Source organism: Carassius carassius, chromosome 30, assembly GCF_963082965.1.
Source record: "Carassius carassius chromosome 30, fCarCar2.1, whole genome shotgun sequence".
NCBI lineage: Eukaryota > Metazoa > Chordata > Actinopteri > Cypriniformes > Cyprinidae > Carassius > Carassius carassius.
Genome location: NC_081784.1, coordinates 20,039,601 through 20,057,748, shown reverse-complemented (window position 1 = coordinate 20,057,748; position 18,148 = coordinate 20,039,601). Strand labels below are relative to the sequence as shown.

Here is an 18,148-nt window from a genome sequence, read left to right as displayed (position 1 = left end):
AACGGCCACTAGAGGCGTTTAGTTTGAGCGCCAAAATCAAAAGCGTCTCACAGTGAACAGTGAGTGGAGACTTCAGAACAAAACAACAACAAAGATACGAGTAAAGTAGACTGATTTAAACTCTTACAATTTTCCAGAAATACCTCTAGAAACTTTTTAATTGCCTTTGGGTTATTTATTTAATCATGTGTTTATTTATTTACGTTCATGATATTTGACCACATCTTTGATGCTTTAAAGGCAGGGTAGGTAAAAATGTATAAAAAGCTTTTTTTCCAAATTTGTTTAAACTTTATTTATATATCAATACATAATTAAAATGTAAGTACTCTGAAAAAGAAAGTATAAAAATCGAGTGTCTGTAGACCTCTCACGACTGTTTTAAAGACAGCTCATTATTTCCATTCACTCCACCCCCTCCCTTCTTGGCTCCTTCCAAAGCCTCTACTATGGCTCGCTAAGTAATGTTATGTTAGCTATATTACGCAGCTACGTGTGCTAATGACACATGCTTCATGAAAAAAATATGTATGATCAAAATACAAAAAGAAAGATTTACCTGTCCAGCAGAAATAAAGCCATCAAGGAGTCACTTTTCAGCCCCTTGAGTTCCCTCAGTTGTCGCCATCGTTGGAAAGCCACGCCGATATTAACTCGCGTTTTATTTCTTTGTTTATCCAAAGACTTTTTGTTCATTGCCTTTTCTTTTACTGTTACTGTCTTCCTTTTTTTGCCTGGTTTGCCTTCACTAACTGCATAGGCTGGTACTGTGAATTTTGCTTGCTGTTTCTCTGCCATTGTTTTGGTATTCCTAGGATCCGTGCCTGTTGAATTCCTCAAATCAAACGTGCACACGCAAGTGGGCAGGTCATGTGTGGCAAAAGGGTGGTTGCCATGGTTGCGAGAGAGTGACAGTCGCCTAAGCCAATCCTATGTTTCGTCCCGAAATGGAAATAATGAGCTGTGTTAAATACAGATTAAACGGTCTAGAGTCACTCGATTTTTATACTCTTTTTATCAGAGTACTTACATTTTAATTATGCATTGATATATATAGAAAGTTTAAACAAATTTGGAAGAAAGTTGTTTATATATGTATTACCTACCCTGCCTTTAATTTAAAGTAATTTAGGCTATTTGTTTACCTTACATGTGGATAAAACACTAAGTTTACAGGGCTATAATGAATGCCTAGTGGGCAAAATGACTGAAGATATTTTGCCAGCTACAGTACACAAATATTTTTAGAAAACAATTACAATAATTTACCAAAATAAGGTTTTTCATTTACCAAAGCTTGTACATTCCTAGGGAACGGACTATTGTAGGCTACTACAGGTTAAATTTACTGTACACAGATATTTTTAGAAAAAAGTACTACTGTAATTCCCCAAAAAGGGTTTGTTTATGTTTCAAATGTTGTAGTACACTCCTAGCTACAAGACTGACTTACTACAGGTGAAATGTTGTCAATACTCCTTTATTGTGTGTACAGTAATACACAAGCATTTTATACTACAACCTTTGGAACATGAAAAATCCTTTGGTGACTTTGGGGCAGTAATTTTCTTGTAAATAATTGTATACTGTACATATATGAAGGGAGGCTTTGGCAAAAATATTTTGATAAAAAAATATATTTTGGTGAATTGCTGTAGTTATTTTATTGCTAAAAATATTAGTATATTGTACATACAGTACGTGAGATATTGGCAAAATATCAACTAAATAAACCTTGTAATTTGTATTTAAAATACTTTTATATATATGTGTGTGTGTGTGTGTGTGTGTGTGTGTGTGTGTGTGTGTGTGTGTGTGTGCTGTATGTACAGGTGAACAGAAAATGACAAAATGTTACCTGTAGTAAGTCTTTTTTTTTGTAACTTATTTGTGCGTTGTACGTACAGTAAAGGAAGTATGCGGCAACATTTCAGTCAGTCTTGAAACGGCAAACTACGACCGTTGTAACATTTTAAAAAAACTTTGGGGGACGTAGGCTACAGTATTTTTTTAATGAAAATAATTGTGTAGGCTACTGTATGGGAGTACTGTAGTAATACAAGCTTTACAGTTTGACAATGTGTTATGTTAAAAGTCATTTCATTTAAAATACATTGGACGTTTTTACAGTTGGTGAAATTGTTTTGGGCGATAGCGCAAGCTTTCTCCAGTTTAAATCCAATTATTAAAACGAGTTTCTGATTGGCCTACTGAGACTTTTATAACAGTATCAGATTTATACATATTTATTTATCAGTTGTCAGTGTCATTCATGTCCCAAAAATCATAACTAATATTATAATATTGAAAAGCTTAGTTTTCTTATCAAAGCACTGTTAGTTTTAATTGTGTGGATAATGCGATGCAATTTGATGACTGAGATTATATTTTGACATGAGGTAAATCGTGACGTGATTTTTCTGAATAAATGGGTTTACATAAAAAAATTTTTTTCTAAAATAACATATTTATTATTTTCCTTTTCTTACCCCCCGCAAAAATGATGTTTTTGATGTTACTCAAGGATTGGAAGCCTTATCAAATATGATACAGTAGTCTTAACAACACAATCACGGTCCGCACGGCGCTATTCTACAATATACGGTAGTGGCGGCGGTCTGGGGTTATGTTACGGGGCGTTCTTCCAATATCTGACTTTTAAATTCTGCTTGGAGTCTTGGACACGAATATAGGTTATAGGAGAAGGAAAATGCTTATGCAAAGACTACACGTTTGTGCTGCAATAATACTTTGCATTGCACGTGCCCGTCTTTCATTTGAAAACCAGACAGTCGATAATAATGTTACCAAATCTGAATCTAATGATTTAAAGTCAGTATTAAATCTGGTGGGGAATGTTACTGAAAGTTTGGACACAGCAAAACCCGATGAAGACCACACTCAGGCGCAGAGGAATGCAAGTGAAGATGGAGAACAGATGAACAAAGAGACCCATGGAGCAAAACCAGGCGAGTCCATGATCAGTCAACAGTTGCCTTAAAAATAACTGTGATCTATTATAAGTGATAGTTCAGTGAAATGTATCTCTGTGTAACATAAAATAAGATATTAGGATTTTTTTAAATTGTACAATTAAAGTTGGCAGTCATCAAAACAGTTTAGTTACCAGCTTTCTTCAAAACATCTTCTTTTGTTTTTCACAGAAGAAAGAAGGCTACACAGAAAGTCACTCATTTTGGGTAAACTGAAGTTAAGTTGTCCATAATATTTGACCAACCATACTAATATTTATTCCAATAGTCACTAGTGTCTATTCAGTTTATATTAGCATTAGAATTTATTCAGCACATACCTTTTCACTTAATCTATTTATAATGCATAACTTTTTACTTTTTGTGTTGCAAAATATTTTTTTTTCCTGATCACATTTGTTTAAAATATACTATGTACTTAAGGGGAAAATTAGGTAAAGAATTTGTGGGAACACATGAATGATTAAGCAACAAAAATGATTTGTTTTAAGTAATAACGGTGAATCAGTCGGACATTTGTTTGCTCAGCATTCCTGCAATCCCACAAGAAGAAGATGTTTACTTCTTGGAGTAATTTCAAAAAAGCACCACATGAAACCATTTAGAGACAGAAAAAAATTGTTCCCTGCACTTTCACAAATAAATGTTATTTTTGGGCATCAATATGAAGAAACCTTTAAAATCCATGGAAAATTTTAAATGCACAAAACATTCTTTATCATGGAAAATGTTTCTTTAGTTTATTAAAATGTTCTTTACATGAAAAAAATGGTTCTTTTAAGTTATGTTCATGGAAAGGTTCTTTGTGGAATCTGCTGTGAAAACCATAATACCTTTACTTTTAGAGTGAACTGGTGTGTGATTCATAGAGTCAATGTTATAATCCTTCTAAACATTCTCAGGCTCCTCTGTGGCCTAACGAGTAAGAGTTGATCAGTCTTAAATTAGTTTGTCTCAATCTCAATCTATCAGATTGTCCACCGCTGGGTTTGGAGTCTCTGAAAGTCTCTGATGATCAGTTGGAGTCTTCATCGTATTTGAGCGTTGGGCTTGGGCCTCACAGAGGACGCCTTAATATACAGGTCAGCCCACTGTGTGTTTGTTTAAGAGGCTTTTGAAGGTAGATTTGATGTAGCATGTTGTGGATTTGCATACATGTGTTGTTTGTAGTCTGGTATAGAAGATGATGATGAGTATGATGGAGCGTGGTGTGCTGGGGTGGAGGATCAGGAACAGTGGTTGCAGCTGAATGCTCTCAGACCAACACTATTTACTGGCGTCATCCTCCAGGGCAGAAACTCTATCTGGAGGTCAGTGTGTGTCTTTGAGCTTCATCATCTTCACTGTCATTATTCTCACACACACACACACATTTTTATTAGAGTTCTTGCAAGGCAGTGGTACTCTACTGAAGTTGCTCTAATTAGTCTTTTTATGCAACTAATCAGCTCCAACCATTTAACACAGACTCGCTTCATTCAACGTTTGTAGATCATTTTATCTGTCGGTGTGGTTTGATGTCATTATAATGTTTGCATACTGAACTACAGTTGATATTTCCGTTCTTACACATATTTATCACATTTACACTGTAAACATCATGTATTGCATTAACTTTGTTACTTTTTTACTAAAGCTTTGTAACCTTTACAGTTCGAGTTTGGTGTCAGCATCCTTTTTTGAAAAACAATTCTGCACTTAATTGTATTGATTGTACACTTCTAGTGTAGTGTACTTAAAAAGGTAAAAGTATATTTAAAAAACTGTACTCGCAGATAATATGATATTATTGAAGTAAAGGGAACGTAAATGTACTCAAAGAGACAACATTTTTATGACTATGTTTCTTAACACACTTAAGAACGCTTTTATAGTGCACTTTGTAATAATGAGTTAAATGTATTTCTTCAAAGTATGTTTTTTAAATAATTATATTTTAATAATCGTTTGCCTTGTTTTAAAGATATACACATAGTAAAGCACATGTATAGCACTTGGTTATCATTTTAATATAGTGTGATATATTTTATAAAGTTAATATATTTTAAATGTACTAAATTGCAACTTAATATAAATGCGTAGTTACAGTTCTGCTAATTTCATTTAACAAGAATGTTAGTAAGTTATATGTTTTCATTTAATTATAAAATACATGCAATTAAGGGTCCGAAAAACATTACTGTACATTCAGTTTGCACTTAAGTATATTCTTTTAAAGTATATTATTTCTGTAATAAGTACTATACTAATAAGTATTTCTGTACAACGTATGCTAACATGTACTTTTTATTTTCACAAAGGTCAGCTTTTACAGGATATATGGATTTTCATTATATTCGTCTTGCCAAAAGTGTGTTTGTCTTTATTTGTGTGCAGCTTGAACTGGGTCCGCACATATAAAGTGCAGTTCAGTAATGACTCATCGGTCTGGCAGCCCTGCATGAATGGATCAGAGGAGGCCGTGAGTTTATGTTTTATAAGTAACGGTAACCTACTTTTGTCAGCTCTGAACCATGGGGCTTCCCATGAGGATAAAACATGACTTAGGAGTTTATAAAAGTAGAGAAGCATAAAAATCTCTAAAGCCTATTATTTGTAAAGTAAACATTTTTTTCTACATGTGTCTTACAGTTTTTCTGTTCTATTTGTGTACTGTGTCATCTCTCCTAATTTGAGAATCTCTATGCAGGTGTTTGTCGGGAATGAAGATTTGGAGACGCCGGTTCTGGCTCTGTTTCCTGAGCCCTTAGTGGCACAATACATTCGCATTAACCCACAGACCTGGTTTAGCAATGGCACCATTTGCCTCCGCGCTGAAGTGCTGGGCTGCCCAGTGCCAGGTTCAACATGACACTACTGTACTTTGAAATATTTGGGTCAAGACCATGGCGTTTGGAAACTTGTTTTTGCCATTTTTTTTTATATTTGAAACAGCATTTTGAATATGAATACATTAGGCTATTTTTATGCATACACTGCTAGGTCAATAAGATGTTTTAGTGTTTTTGAAAGAAATCTCTTATGCTCGCCATAATTTAAGTCTGTACTTATGTGATTAAAAAGGTTATACTGTAAAACATTTTTCAATTTAAATGAAGTTTGAATAAATGTCATTTATTCCTGTGATGCAAAGCTGTATTTTCAGCATAATTACTCCAGTCCTCAGTGTCAGATGATCCTTAGTAAATCATTCTAATTAAAAATGTATAAATTTATGCATTTACCAGATGCTTTTATCCAAAGCGACTTACATTGCATTCAGGCTAACAATTTTTCCTAACGTGATTTGCTGCTCAAGACATGTTTATTATTATTAACAATGCTGAAAACAGCATTTATTTGAAATAGAAATCATTTCTGACATTATAAATGTCTTTACTGTCACTTTTAATTAATTTAATGCATCCTTGCTGAATAAAAGTATTAATTTCTTTCCAGAAATAATCTTATTGACCAGAAACTCTTTAACGCCAGTGTATTCTTTCACTCTTTTTATTTACAAGACCACTGTAGATCTTACATCATTATATTATCAGTTTTCATGTTTTAAATTACCAATCTGTTAAAAGTGCAGTTGACTAAACCTGTCTATATGTTTAGATCCTGACAGCCAACATTTTTCTGAGAGTGAGAGCGGATCCTTAGATGATCTTGACTTCAGACACCATAATTACAATGAGATGAGGAAGGTTGGAGTGATTTTTAGACCTTCATATTCATCCTGTTCATTAATGTAAGTGAACTGACACACATCACTCTCCCTCTAGTTAATGAAGTCTGTGAATGACGAGTGTCCAAATATCACACGGATCTACACGATTGGGAGGAGCTACACCGGACTGAAGCTTTATGTTATGGAAATATCTGATAACCCAGGAAAACATGAGCTTGGTAAGTGTTCACTTTAAGACCCTGGAGCTTAGCAGTTATTCAGGTCTCTAAATCTAGTAGACCACACACATAATTCCAATGTTCCAATGATGTTTTTCCAGAGAATTCATTTTTCATGTCCCATTTGTCCTTTAACACAGATAGTAGATGTTTTCTTTGCTTTTAGGCAATATTTTGCTCAGTCATCATATCTTTATGTAACATGTTGTTGTCACACATCTGCTTTTCATCTCTGATTTGGCCAGAATAAACATTCCATCATTAATCCGAGTCTTTTGGGGACTCACCAAAAGCATAATCTAGCAGTTTGACTGCTCTAATCTCTCTGTGAGGGTAGAAAATGTTCCAATCAAAATTTTCCATTATACTATCTATAAACATTCTAGTCCAATCAGATTTTTTTCTGTGTGCATAATAAAAATAAAATTGTTGTGAATGCATGATTTTAAATGAACACTGTTTGCAAATAGGTGAGCCAGAGTTTCGCTATGTTGCTGGGATGCATGGGAATGAAGTTTTAGGCCGGGAGCTTTTGCTAAACCTTATGCAGTACATCTGTCGTGGATATAACCGAGGCAATCAGCGTATCGTACAGCTGGTGAAGGACACACGCATCCACCTGTTGCCATCTATGAACCCAGACGGATATGAAACAGCCTATGAGAAGGTAAGCGAAGACGAAACACTGATGTAAGAAAAACACTGACTTTAATGTAGAAGTTTAGGTGGAAGTTTTGATTATCATTACAAATAATTAAGATTCTACATTTTATTTACAATCCCAGAGAACTAACTGTAGTGTGATCACTGACTTGTACTTGTTTGCGCTTCTGTTTGTTTCAACAGGGTTCAGAACTCTCTGGCTGGGCTCTGGGACGCTACAGTTTTGAAGGCATTGACATGAACCATAACTTCCCTGACCTCAACAACATCATGTGGGACGCTCAGGAGTTGGCCATGGACAAGAAGAGAGTGAGCAACCATTACATTCCCATGCCAGAGTACTACACTTCAACCGAAGCATTAGTACGTAAGAACTGTCATCCATGCTTTGCTATGGCAGCCCTTTTCCACTTTAAAAAAATGTTCTACACTTACATTATAAGACACAAAGCGACTAACAATGCATTTAGGCTATACATTTTTTTTTACCAGTATGTTTGTTCCCTGGGAATAAAACCCACAGCCTTTTGCACTGCTAACACAATGCTCTACCACTGAGCCACAGGAACACATATTACTTTTTATCTCTAAATACTGAGAAAAGAGTCAAAATTGAAATATATAAACTCACAATTGTGAAAAAAAAGAAATATGAGATAAAAAGTTGCAATTACCTTTAAATTTTTTATCCAATGCAGAAATAAACTTCCATGCTTGGCATTTCTGTATGTGTACTTATAAAACACTCTGGGTGCAACTGACTTATTATTTTTCAAAAAGAGCTTATATTGTTTGTCAGATGAGTCAAAATTGTTAATTTTTTAGATAAGCAACGGATTATCGTTTGACTATGAAAACAGCAGAGCTTCGAGCTCTTTCAGAGGTTTCTATGTTCCCTCATACTGTTTGTTTTATTTGGACCAACAGTGAAAGTTAGACTTAAGGGTTACTTTCATTAAACTGTTCAATAGTCTGTTAGTTTTTGCTGTACAGATAAGAACACTTTGTGCACAGGGGAATCAGGGTCAAGTAGATCTGAAGAATGTGAGCACTTCCTGTCAGCTGAAGCTCCCTGTGCCGGGGCCTCAGATGGAAAAACACACAGCAGTGAAAGAACAGTTAAACATATGATACATGCAAGATGATAGATGCAAACTCCGATATGAAAAAAACCTTATAAAAGAACACAAACGCAGAATTCTTTTCTGTGGATTATGAGATTATTATAGGCAATGTTTCACTTTTGTGCTTGGGGGAGGAGCTACAGGAGCCAGACTCACATTGGAACTAGACCCAGACCAAGATCCTAGACTAGACCCTAAACCAAATCATGAGATTGCAGTTGTGTTTGTATAGTTTTGTTTTTGTAGAGTATACAGAGTTGTTTTGCATAGTTGTCAGAATTCAGAATTTGTATGGTTTTAGTTAACAATAATATCCATGTTATACCAGTAATAATAATAATAATAATGTTTAAATAATATTTTCATTTTATTTATTTATATATATATATATAATTTTCATATATTTTCAGTTATTTTAGCACATTTGGTAAACTAAACAGCTGGCATCTAGCTTATGTAATATACGTTTTTAATATATATGCTGTATATATATATAGATATATATATGTGTGTGTGTGTGTGTGTGTGTTTTTTTTGCACATTCATGTTCAAGGTTGCCCCAGAGACGCGTGCTGTAATCAGCTGGATGCAGGACATCCCGTTTGTATTGAGTGCTAATCTGCATGGGGGAGAGCTGGTGGTCACTTACCCTTTCGACTGTACACGTGATTGGATCCCTCGCCAGGACACGCCCACCGCAGACAACGATTTCTTCCGTTGGTTGGCCACCGTCTATGCATCCACCAATCTGGTGATGGCAAACCCTGAGCGGAGGATCTGTCACTCTGAAGACTTCCAGCAGCACAACAACATCATCAATGGAGCGGACTGGCACACTGTACCAGGGAGTGAGTAAACATCAAACACGTGACGCATACATTCAGTGTGTAACTTCATCAATTCATAAAACAACATTCAACTGCAACTGGGGATCTCTAATAGAGATGAGACAGACATATTCAAATGTAAAAGTCTTGTAAAACATATTCATGAGTATGTAGAGTGTAGATATTTAGATAATATAATAATACTTAGCTGTTCCTGTAGCTCAAGTGGTATATATATATTATATATATTATATATGGATATAATAATAATTATCAATGTATTATGTATTAAAAATTTATTAACATGATATTAAAACATAAATTGATAAATAATTTTTATTGCACATGTACTTTATACTGTTGCCAAATTGTGTGTGTGTGTGTGTGTGTGTTTAATTTGTTTTGGTACACTTTTAAACATGAATTAACATCAATCTGAAAAGTGATTAATCTATTTGCATTTTATTTTTGAATGAATACACTGATAATTCCTTCCACATTTTATTTTTGTTTGGCATGAAATATGAAATATATAATATGTGAAAGTCTTTATGTACTTGATTAATTTCAATGTCTTATATTCCGTTTCTTATATTTTATTTTTGCTTTATAGGTATGAATGACTTTAGCTACCTCCACACGAACTGTTTCGAAATAACTGTAGAATTGTCCTGTGATAAGTTCCCACATGTCAGTGAGCTTCCTATCGAGTGGGAGAACAATAAGGAGTCTCTCCTGCTGTACATGGAGCAGGTCAGTTCACGTTCCCTCTGTCCTGCACTGAACATGATCCTGCTGGAACCCATTTCCATTTTCATGGGCTCTCTCTGGCTTCTGCAGGTGCACAGAGGGATAAAGGGCGTCATCAGGGACAAGGACACTAGAGCTGGCATTGCAAATGCTGTCATTAAGGTGGACGGCCTGGGCCATGACATAAGATCTGGTATACCTCAGCCTCAATATATATATATATATTATAGTTACTGTTAATATTTTGTGTTTGAATTTTAGCTATTGAGATTTTTACATACCGATAAATGTTTTAGTTTGTTTAAAGTTTCAATTTTGTTTTGTCATTTTTCTTAGTTTGTTTTCTAAAAAATATATCTATATACTTTTATTTATTAGGTTTCATTTCTTAGTTTTTTTTTCTGGCAATTCTGAGAGGAAAGCTGAATTGCAAGATGTAAACAAAAACAAAAAGCTGAATTGAGAGATGTAAACAGAATTCAGAATTTGTATGGTTTTAGTTAATGGTTATCTCTCTAGAAATCACAATGCCAGATAAACTTCATTACAGCAATTCAATAATGTTGTTAATACTGAAAATGATGATGCTTTCCTTTCTTTCACACGCTTGCAGCTGTAGATGGTGATTACTGGCGTTTGTTGAATCCAGGTGAGTACAAGATAACGGTGTGGGCAGAAGGATATTTCCCACGCATCCGCCACTGCTCTGTAGGGTCAGAGCCCCACGCGACCATCTGTGACTTCACCCTAACCAAAACTTCACAGGATCGTCTTAAACAGATCCTGGCCAGTGGTGGGAAAATTCCCCGGGACAATCAGGTACGGATCCGAGCCATGCGAATGCGCAAACTCCGCGCCAGCACCAAGATTCTCAACCACCGCCGAGAACAACAGCAGCGTCTTAACAAAGTTAAACGGAAGTGAGCGGCTCATTCGTAAAATAATGAGCCGGTCTGCCGCAGGTTGAGACACATTGAGATTCAGGACTGCAAACTGACAGAACAGCTTCCTCTCCATTTCTAGAAACACATTTCTACTTTTTAACAACATCATATCTTTGATAATGAGATAAGAGACAACAGTTCCCCAAAACCAGTCAAGGATTTAATGTGAAGGATTTAATGCTACTGTTTTTCAGCTGTTTTACCCAATGTGATTACACAGCTTATCCCTGCTCTGCTGTTCAGCAGTTGAATGTTTTTCTTTTGTTTGTTTTTTACAGCTAAAAGAGATTTCTTATGAGCAAGACTGAGATTGTAGCTGGTTTCTACACTCATAATGTAATGATGATATTATAATAAAACTAATAAAGGATTTTACAGAAAGCAGCTCTGTTTCCTCAGCTAATTAAATTTAGTGCTGCATGATAATTTGAGGGGAAAAAATGCTTAGGACATTTCTTTCAATTACAAAAATTGGAGAGTTCAGAAGAAATGGGAAACAATGCCTGATCTGAATTCATGATTTTTGCATTTGTTTAAAAAAAATAAATAAATAAATGTTAAGACTCTAATTTAGAACCGAACAGAACACTACAACAGTAGATTTGTGGGGTTCACACTTCCTGGGCAACCCGGTTCATTTGCCATACTACTTTATAATTTTTTTTTTCTTTAAGGAAATCAATACTTTCATACAGCAAGGATACAATAAATTGATCATAAATGATGGCAAAGATATTTATAATGTTACCGAATTATATTTCCAATAAATTCTGTTCTATTGAACTCTCTGTTCGTCAAATAATCCTGAAAAAAGTATCAGAGTTTCCTCCAAAAAATATTCAGCATCGCAACATTCAACATTAATAAGAAACAACATATTAGAATAATTTCCGATGGATCACGTGACACTGAAGACCGGAGAAATGAATGCTGAAACATCACATGAGCTGTGACATTACATTAATAAATTACATTTTTAAATATCAAAATGAAAAATTGTATTTTAAATTGCAATAATATTTCACAACATTGCTGCTTTTACTGCATTACTGATCAAATCAGTATTTGTGACATATTTATCCTAAATGGTCTGTTTAAGGGAGCCAGATGCTGAAGCTTACTTTAGTGCACTCCATCAGTCTAAGGTATGCTAACACAACTCTCATTGGTGCTTAAAACAGCTTTTTTAACAGTAAGCCAAACAGAAGATATGAAAAGGTTTCTTTATTTAATATATCTGTACCACTTCATCCTAAGTATGGTTAACATGTATAGAGTGAATCGAGAGAGAATAGAGTAAAGGTAACTTTCACTGTGACTCTGATTTTAAATTTCCATGTTCAAGAACGGTCACTATTTTAATAAAAGAGAAGGATGACCAACTGATATTAGTCCCAGAAAAGCTGAACATTCAGATTTTGTCCTTTTTCATCTTAAGAAAGCTAAACTGTATAAAAAAACTTATCCAGTTAACTATGAAAACAGTTAAACCTGCATCAGAACTGCCTTCTCCCATTGTCCTCACGTCCAGAGTGCAAAGCTCCTACCGATGTTCATCGCGAGCTTCTGAACATTTCATAACTGCTGATTGTCCATGTAGAGGCCAGGAGCATATGAAAAACAGAACACTACAAAATTTCCAGTCCATTCAATCAATCATTGGCAGAAGTCCTATTCATCCCAATACTCACACGTACATGGTACATACTGCATTGGCAATCTACAAATCAGACCTCACTTAGTGTTGTTACAGACAAGCAGTCCAAAAACAAAAATGAACAATTAGCAAAAAGTGACAAACTTGTGAAAACGAACATGGCATTGCAAATTCTAAAATGTTTGGCAAAATGCAAAAACTGCCATCAACTTGAACTTCTTACAGTTACATGAAAATGACAGACTTAAGTTACTGGAGTGCTGCATGGATGAGCAACCAAAAAAACATCCCATAATTCTCTAAAGCTCATGTGACTCATTCAACCTCCATAGTGTTTGCTTTCATTCTCATACAGATTGTTAAGTTTACACAGCGTAAAGAACAATTACTTCTAAAAATGACAAACATATAGAGGTTCATTCACATGCAGTGTGACCTTACACACACACTCACAAACACACACACACACACACACTCTAAGGTAGTTTTTTTCTCCCATTATCCATGTGACCAATCAGATGCTGCTTCTTTCATATAACGATCAGTGTAAATTCTAATGCATTTGTATGTGTTAAAAGTGTGGTTGATACAGAGCTACGCGTCCACTAAGGCAGCCCGATGCTAGCTGACAGTGAGTAGGAGAGAACTTTGAGGTGAGCACCACGTCGCTGTGAGAGTAGATGGAGCGAATCTCTCGCAGCAGAGCCGTCCGCACAGGCATGCAGTCCACCAGCTCGGCACAGTGCTCATCGAACGCCAGCAAGCGCACGCCGTAACCGTACGGCGAGCATATGAGCCGGCCATCGGGACTGAAGCACAGCTCTTTAATGTAGCCTCGGCCGACATTAGCCTCCTCGATGTAGTGCGTGAGACGCAGAGAGCAGCGAGGAGACACCGGAGGTCGAGGTGGAGCTCCCTCTTGAAACTCATACACACACGTCCACTGAGAAAGACAGAAACAAGACTGTTGGAATTAATTCTGCATGTCCCACACTTTTTAGGTTCAGGTCACAGCACTGACCTCCTGGTCGTCCATGTTGCTGGAGCAGCGCAACAACGTGGCCCAGCCTTTAGGGTGAAGTTGCAAGGAGGTGATGCAGTTCCCACGGTCCTTCTCACCCGGGATCTCTGGGGTTAAAACCTCAAGACTGTTTCTGGGTGAAAGACCTGCATAAGACAAAATAAGAACACTGGAGTAAAAACTCATAAGAGCCCAGCATTAGGTTCAAAAGGTACACAATCCAAAAACTAAACTCCTAATGTACATACAAGTTTTATAAATAACTTGTATTGAAATCATCCAGTCTTACCCTCTCTGTGTGGATGGGTTTTACTGTCAATGGTGTGACGGGAACCTGCCGACCTGGAACCTGCTGATGAACCTTCTGAAAGAAAAGAAGAGCCTTCATCTTAAAAATGATGAAAATTATTATGATAGTGACAGGATTTGCAACATAATTAACCAGTAGTTTTCAATGATACTTTATTAAAAGTAATTGTACTTAATATTTTATGAGTTACCCATGAACAAGTCAAACACACATCATAACAGTACACTCCTGTTAATTTTTTTTAAAAACGAATAATTTTATTGAAGAAGGATGCATTAAATCGTTCAGAAGTGACAGTAAAGACAAGCATAACGTTTTAGTTTTTATTTCAAATAAATGCTGTTCTTTTGAACTTCATCACAAAATCCTGAAAAATGTGTATGTTTCCACAAAACATTAAGCAGCACAACATTTTTCAGCATTCATACTAATAAATGTTTGATTCAGTTCAAATTCCAGCTAATGAACTAAAAGAAACACCATTCTTAAATTTCACCCTTTGAACACTAACCCATTCCCATGCCGCCTCCATATCTCATAATTTCAGACTCACTTATATCTTATGTGTTTATGCTTTATGTATGCACCTGTGCTGAGAGGAGCTCTTCGGGCCCGTAGGATGCGGTAGCTGCCGACCTCAAGGCTCTGGGTGAGGTCAAGGTCATGTAAGATGAGCAGGTAACCAGAGGAGGTGGAGATCAACATCTTACTGCAGTCTGGAGTCAGGCGCATCCGCATTAGATAGCGAGTGTGGAAAAACTTCTTGTGTGGACAGCCATCTTCTGTGAACCTAAACAAACAACGACAGCACAATGACACACAGTTGCACACAACCACTTAAATATGCAATCTTAAAGGAATAATTGACAAAAAAAAAAATCTAAATTTGCTGAACATTTTCTAAAAATGTACTTACCCTCAGGCCATCCAAGATGTACATGAGCTTGTTTCTTCATCATAACAGATTTGGAAACACTTTACATTACATCACTTGCTCACCAATGGATCCTCTGCAGTGAATGGGTGCCATCAGAATTAAAGTCCAAACAGCTGATAAAAACATCACAATAATCCACAAATAACTAATATGAGTCCATCCAGTCCATCAAGTAAAGTCTTATGAAGTGAAAAGCTGAATCTTTGTAAGAAACAAATACATCACTAAGATTTTTTTTAACTTTAAACGGTTGCTTCGGTCTACAATGAGTCCTCTTAACGTAATCTAGACAATTATTTGTGGATTATTGAGATGTTTTTATCAGCTGTTTGGAGTCTCATTCTAACGGCACCCATTCACTGCAGAGGATCCATTGGTGAGAAAAGTGATGTAATGATGTAAACTAAGAAACACACACCTCCAAACCACAAAACGTACCTGTTGGTGTCCCATGTGATGACATTTCCGTCGAATCCTGACGTCACCAGCAGGCGAGTGTTTGTATCATACTCTATGTTCTTGACCCAGCTGGCATGGCCATGTAATGTGCACACCTTCGAGTTGAGTTTACGCAAATCCCACAATGCAATGGTGGTGTCATCGGAGCAGGTCGCAAACAGCCGGTTGTCGAGAAACCTGAATAATACACAACATCAGCCATACAACATCACATTTAGATGACATGAAAGTATCAGACAGTATTTGAGTGTAAGAGATGAAAAAACAAAAGCAGGAAAAAAACTGAAGCAACCAAGTCACCCAAAGGGTACCGTATGCAAATCCTAGTGTTCAACATGCAAACGGTTTTGAATTAGTTCCTACTACTGTGAATCAGGTCTTACATTAAACACTGTTATAGAAACGTTTTTGTTCATGCAGCTGAGGTTCCTGCACACTCTTATCAATCATATACTGTGTGCACGTGTACCTTATGTTGTTTACACAGTCCTCATGAGCCTCCACCAGTGTTTTGATATGTCTGGAGGAAATGGGGTCAAACAAAAGCACTTCTGTCTGCTCACAAGCAACTGTCAAAACTGACCTAGAAAAAAGCAATACACAGGTGTTTGTCAATTAGGTCTGAACTTTTCTACATGGTTCATGTATTCTATTATATATATATAAAAAGTTTTGCTTAAAAAAAAGTATAGACTGTAAAAACAATTTTTAAGACAGACAGCATTAAGTGCTTATTTACATTGCAACAGATTTCAGCAGCAGGTAAAAGCTTACTGGGAAATGTCAATCAATACTATAGTGCACACTTATCAATTCACAGACATCACAAACATTCCATGTCATAAATATTCATGGATCATACCTGCATGTCTGAAATATTTTATTAAAAGAACGGATCATTTTGCATGTGATGTCTCACACCATGATAAGAGTATGACAATTTCATTGATCAACTTATCGGTTCAGCAAGCCGTGTTCACTTATTGTGTGAGAATTTTACTTAGTTTTTTGCACACATGCAATAAAGAAAATAATTATTAAAACCTGTTGTGAACAAAAACGAATGGTTAAATCTGTACTGTTTTTTAATAATTTAATTATTATTATTTATATTTACATTTTTTTCCAAATCTGAAATGTTTTCACATGGGAGAATTTTTATTTTAGTTTTTTTTTTTGTTACTTTAAAGTAGTTGTCATTAGGGAGTCAGTATAAGAAAACAGCCATTTCTTTTTCATCTTTATACATTCAGAATTACTCGACTGCTAGCAAACTTACAATATCAGCATTCAGCAAGTTCTCCTTTTAACACTCATATGTTTCAGTACATACAAAGTTTTAACAAAGAACACAATTGGAAAAAGCTTTTGTTTAATGCTAAATAGTCAAAAGTGTACATGACTGAAGAGACAACATGTATTTTATTATCTTACTTTTCCATACCATATTTACATATAATTTTCTTGGGTTTTTTTCATTCTTTAATAATTGCACTGTCCACTGCTGGTCATATAAACATGTATGTGACAAATAAACCAATCTTGACTCTTGAATAAATGAAGTCAGCCCCGGGACTCGTGACGGTGCGAGCCCGGGGTCAGCGCTCACCCGTCCGGAGAGTACTCCAGGTTGAAGACAGCCCCGTGGGTTTGTGTACTGAGGTTCACCGAGTCCGCAGCCGGGCTCATGGATGAATAAAGTCGTGTCATGGTACGGAAATGATCCCGAGCGGGGTCTACAAACGGCCCCCTGCCAACTGTCCTCCTGCAAATCCACGAGAAGAGAGAGTCGCAGGCGGTCGAGACCCTGCACCCCGAGCCCGCCCCGCCGTCCGCGGCCGACTCGAGCCTCGAGCTGCCCTGCGTCCCGGTAACGTTCCTCTGGCGGCCCTCGTCTTCATCGCTGTCGTCGTTGTCCTCCGCAGCGCGCGGCTCTTCGGGCGCCTCGGTGTCGCTCGGCTGTCCCGAGCTCATTGTTGCACGGATGTTGCCAGCGGACAGGCTCTGGACCTGTGAGCCAGGCCGTCTAGCAATCTGTGCAGAAACCGCTTAAACATCCATGAACACAAGAGTGCTGCGGATGTGTGCGGAGACAACAGACTACGTATTTCCGGATCCTTCTCTGCATAAATTAGCTGATCTAGTAAGACAGCTTTGATCCAACAAAATACCCAACTTGTTGTAAATTCTATCTGCTGTTTTGGAAGAAAAAAAAGTTTTAATAACAGTTTTATTAAAAAATAAAAATAAATAAATAAAAAAACGTTATTGTTGTAAATCACAATGACTCTTTGTATATCTTGGCATATCATTTAGATATTACCATGCAAAAATGTTATTTCTAATAAAGTAAAAAAAGTACTTTACAAAATTATTCACGGTTGTTATGCAGCTGTTAGCAAATACAGTATATTCATAGTGTTTGTGATAAATTTACTTTTTTTAACATATCAGTTGAAGATATTAAAACATTTATATTTCTATTGACCTTTTTCTATTTCATTTTAGGTTGACTTTAAAATAGACATACATAACAATGAATGAATGAATAAATGAATAAATAAATAAAGCC

The 18,148-nt window shown here is 36.2% G+C and overlaps 2 protein-coding genes across 4 annotated transcripts; one reads left to right on the top strand and one right to left on the bottom strand.

Moving 5' to 3' along the window:
* The first annotated feature begins 2,614 nt into the window (after positions 1-2,614).
* Positions 2,615-11,576, top strand: cpxm1a (carboxypeptidase X (M14 family), member 1a). Of its 2 annotated transcripts, none has more exons than XM_059517880.1 (13): positions 2,615-2,969; positions 3,966-4,075; positions 4,164-4,303; positions 5,370-5,454; positions 5,683-5,833; positions 6,594-6,682; positions 6,761-6,884; positions 7,355-7,551; positions 7,731-7,856; positions 9,225-9,519; positions 10,112-10,251; positions 10,339-10,441; positions 10,862-11,576. In XM_059517880.1, the coding sequence occupies exons 1-13, from the start codon at positions 2,711-2,713 to the stop codon at positions 11,170-11,172; spliced, it is 2,130 nt and encodes a 709-aa protein (XP_059373863.1). In that variant the 5' UTR covers positions 2,615-2,710; the 3' UTR covers positions 11,173-11,576. The 2 variants fall into 2 exon arrangements, with proteins under 2 accessions (XP_059373863.1, XP_059373862.1); XM_059517879.1 differs by having other exon boundaries at positions 7,731-7,910.
* Positions 11,577-12,401: 825 nt separating this feature from the next.
* On the bottom strand, positions 12,402-17,677 carry LOC132110852 (DDB1- and CUL4-associated factor 10). 2 transcript variants are annotated; one of them, XM_059517871.1, is made up of 7 exons: positions 17,186-17,677; positions 16,046-16,159; positions 15,556-15,753; positions 14,768-14,970; positions 14,160-14,231; positions 13,871-14,016; positions 12,402-13,792 (listed from the first exon to the last, which is right to left on the bottom strand). In XM_059517871.1, the coding sequence occupies exons 1-7, from the start codon at positions 17,548-17,550 to the stop codon at positions 13,421-13,423; spliced, it is 1,470 nt and encodes a 489-aa protein (XP_059373854.1). In that variant the 5' UTR covers positions 17,551-17,677; the 3' UTR covers positions 12,402-13,420. The 2 variants fall into 2 exon arrangements, with proteins under 2 accessions (XP_059373854.1, XP_059373853.1); XM_059517870.1 differs by having other exon boundaries at positions 14,160-14,234; positions 17,186-17,676.
* Positions 17,678-18,148: the final 471 nt, after the last annotated feature.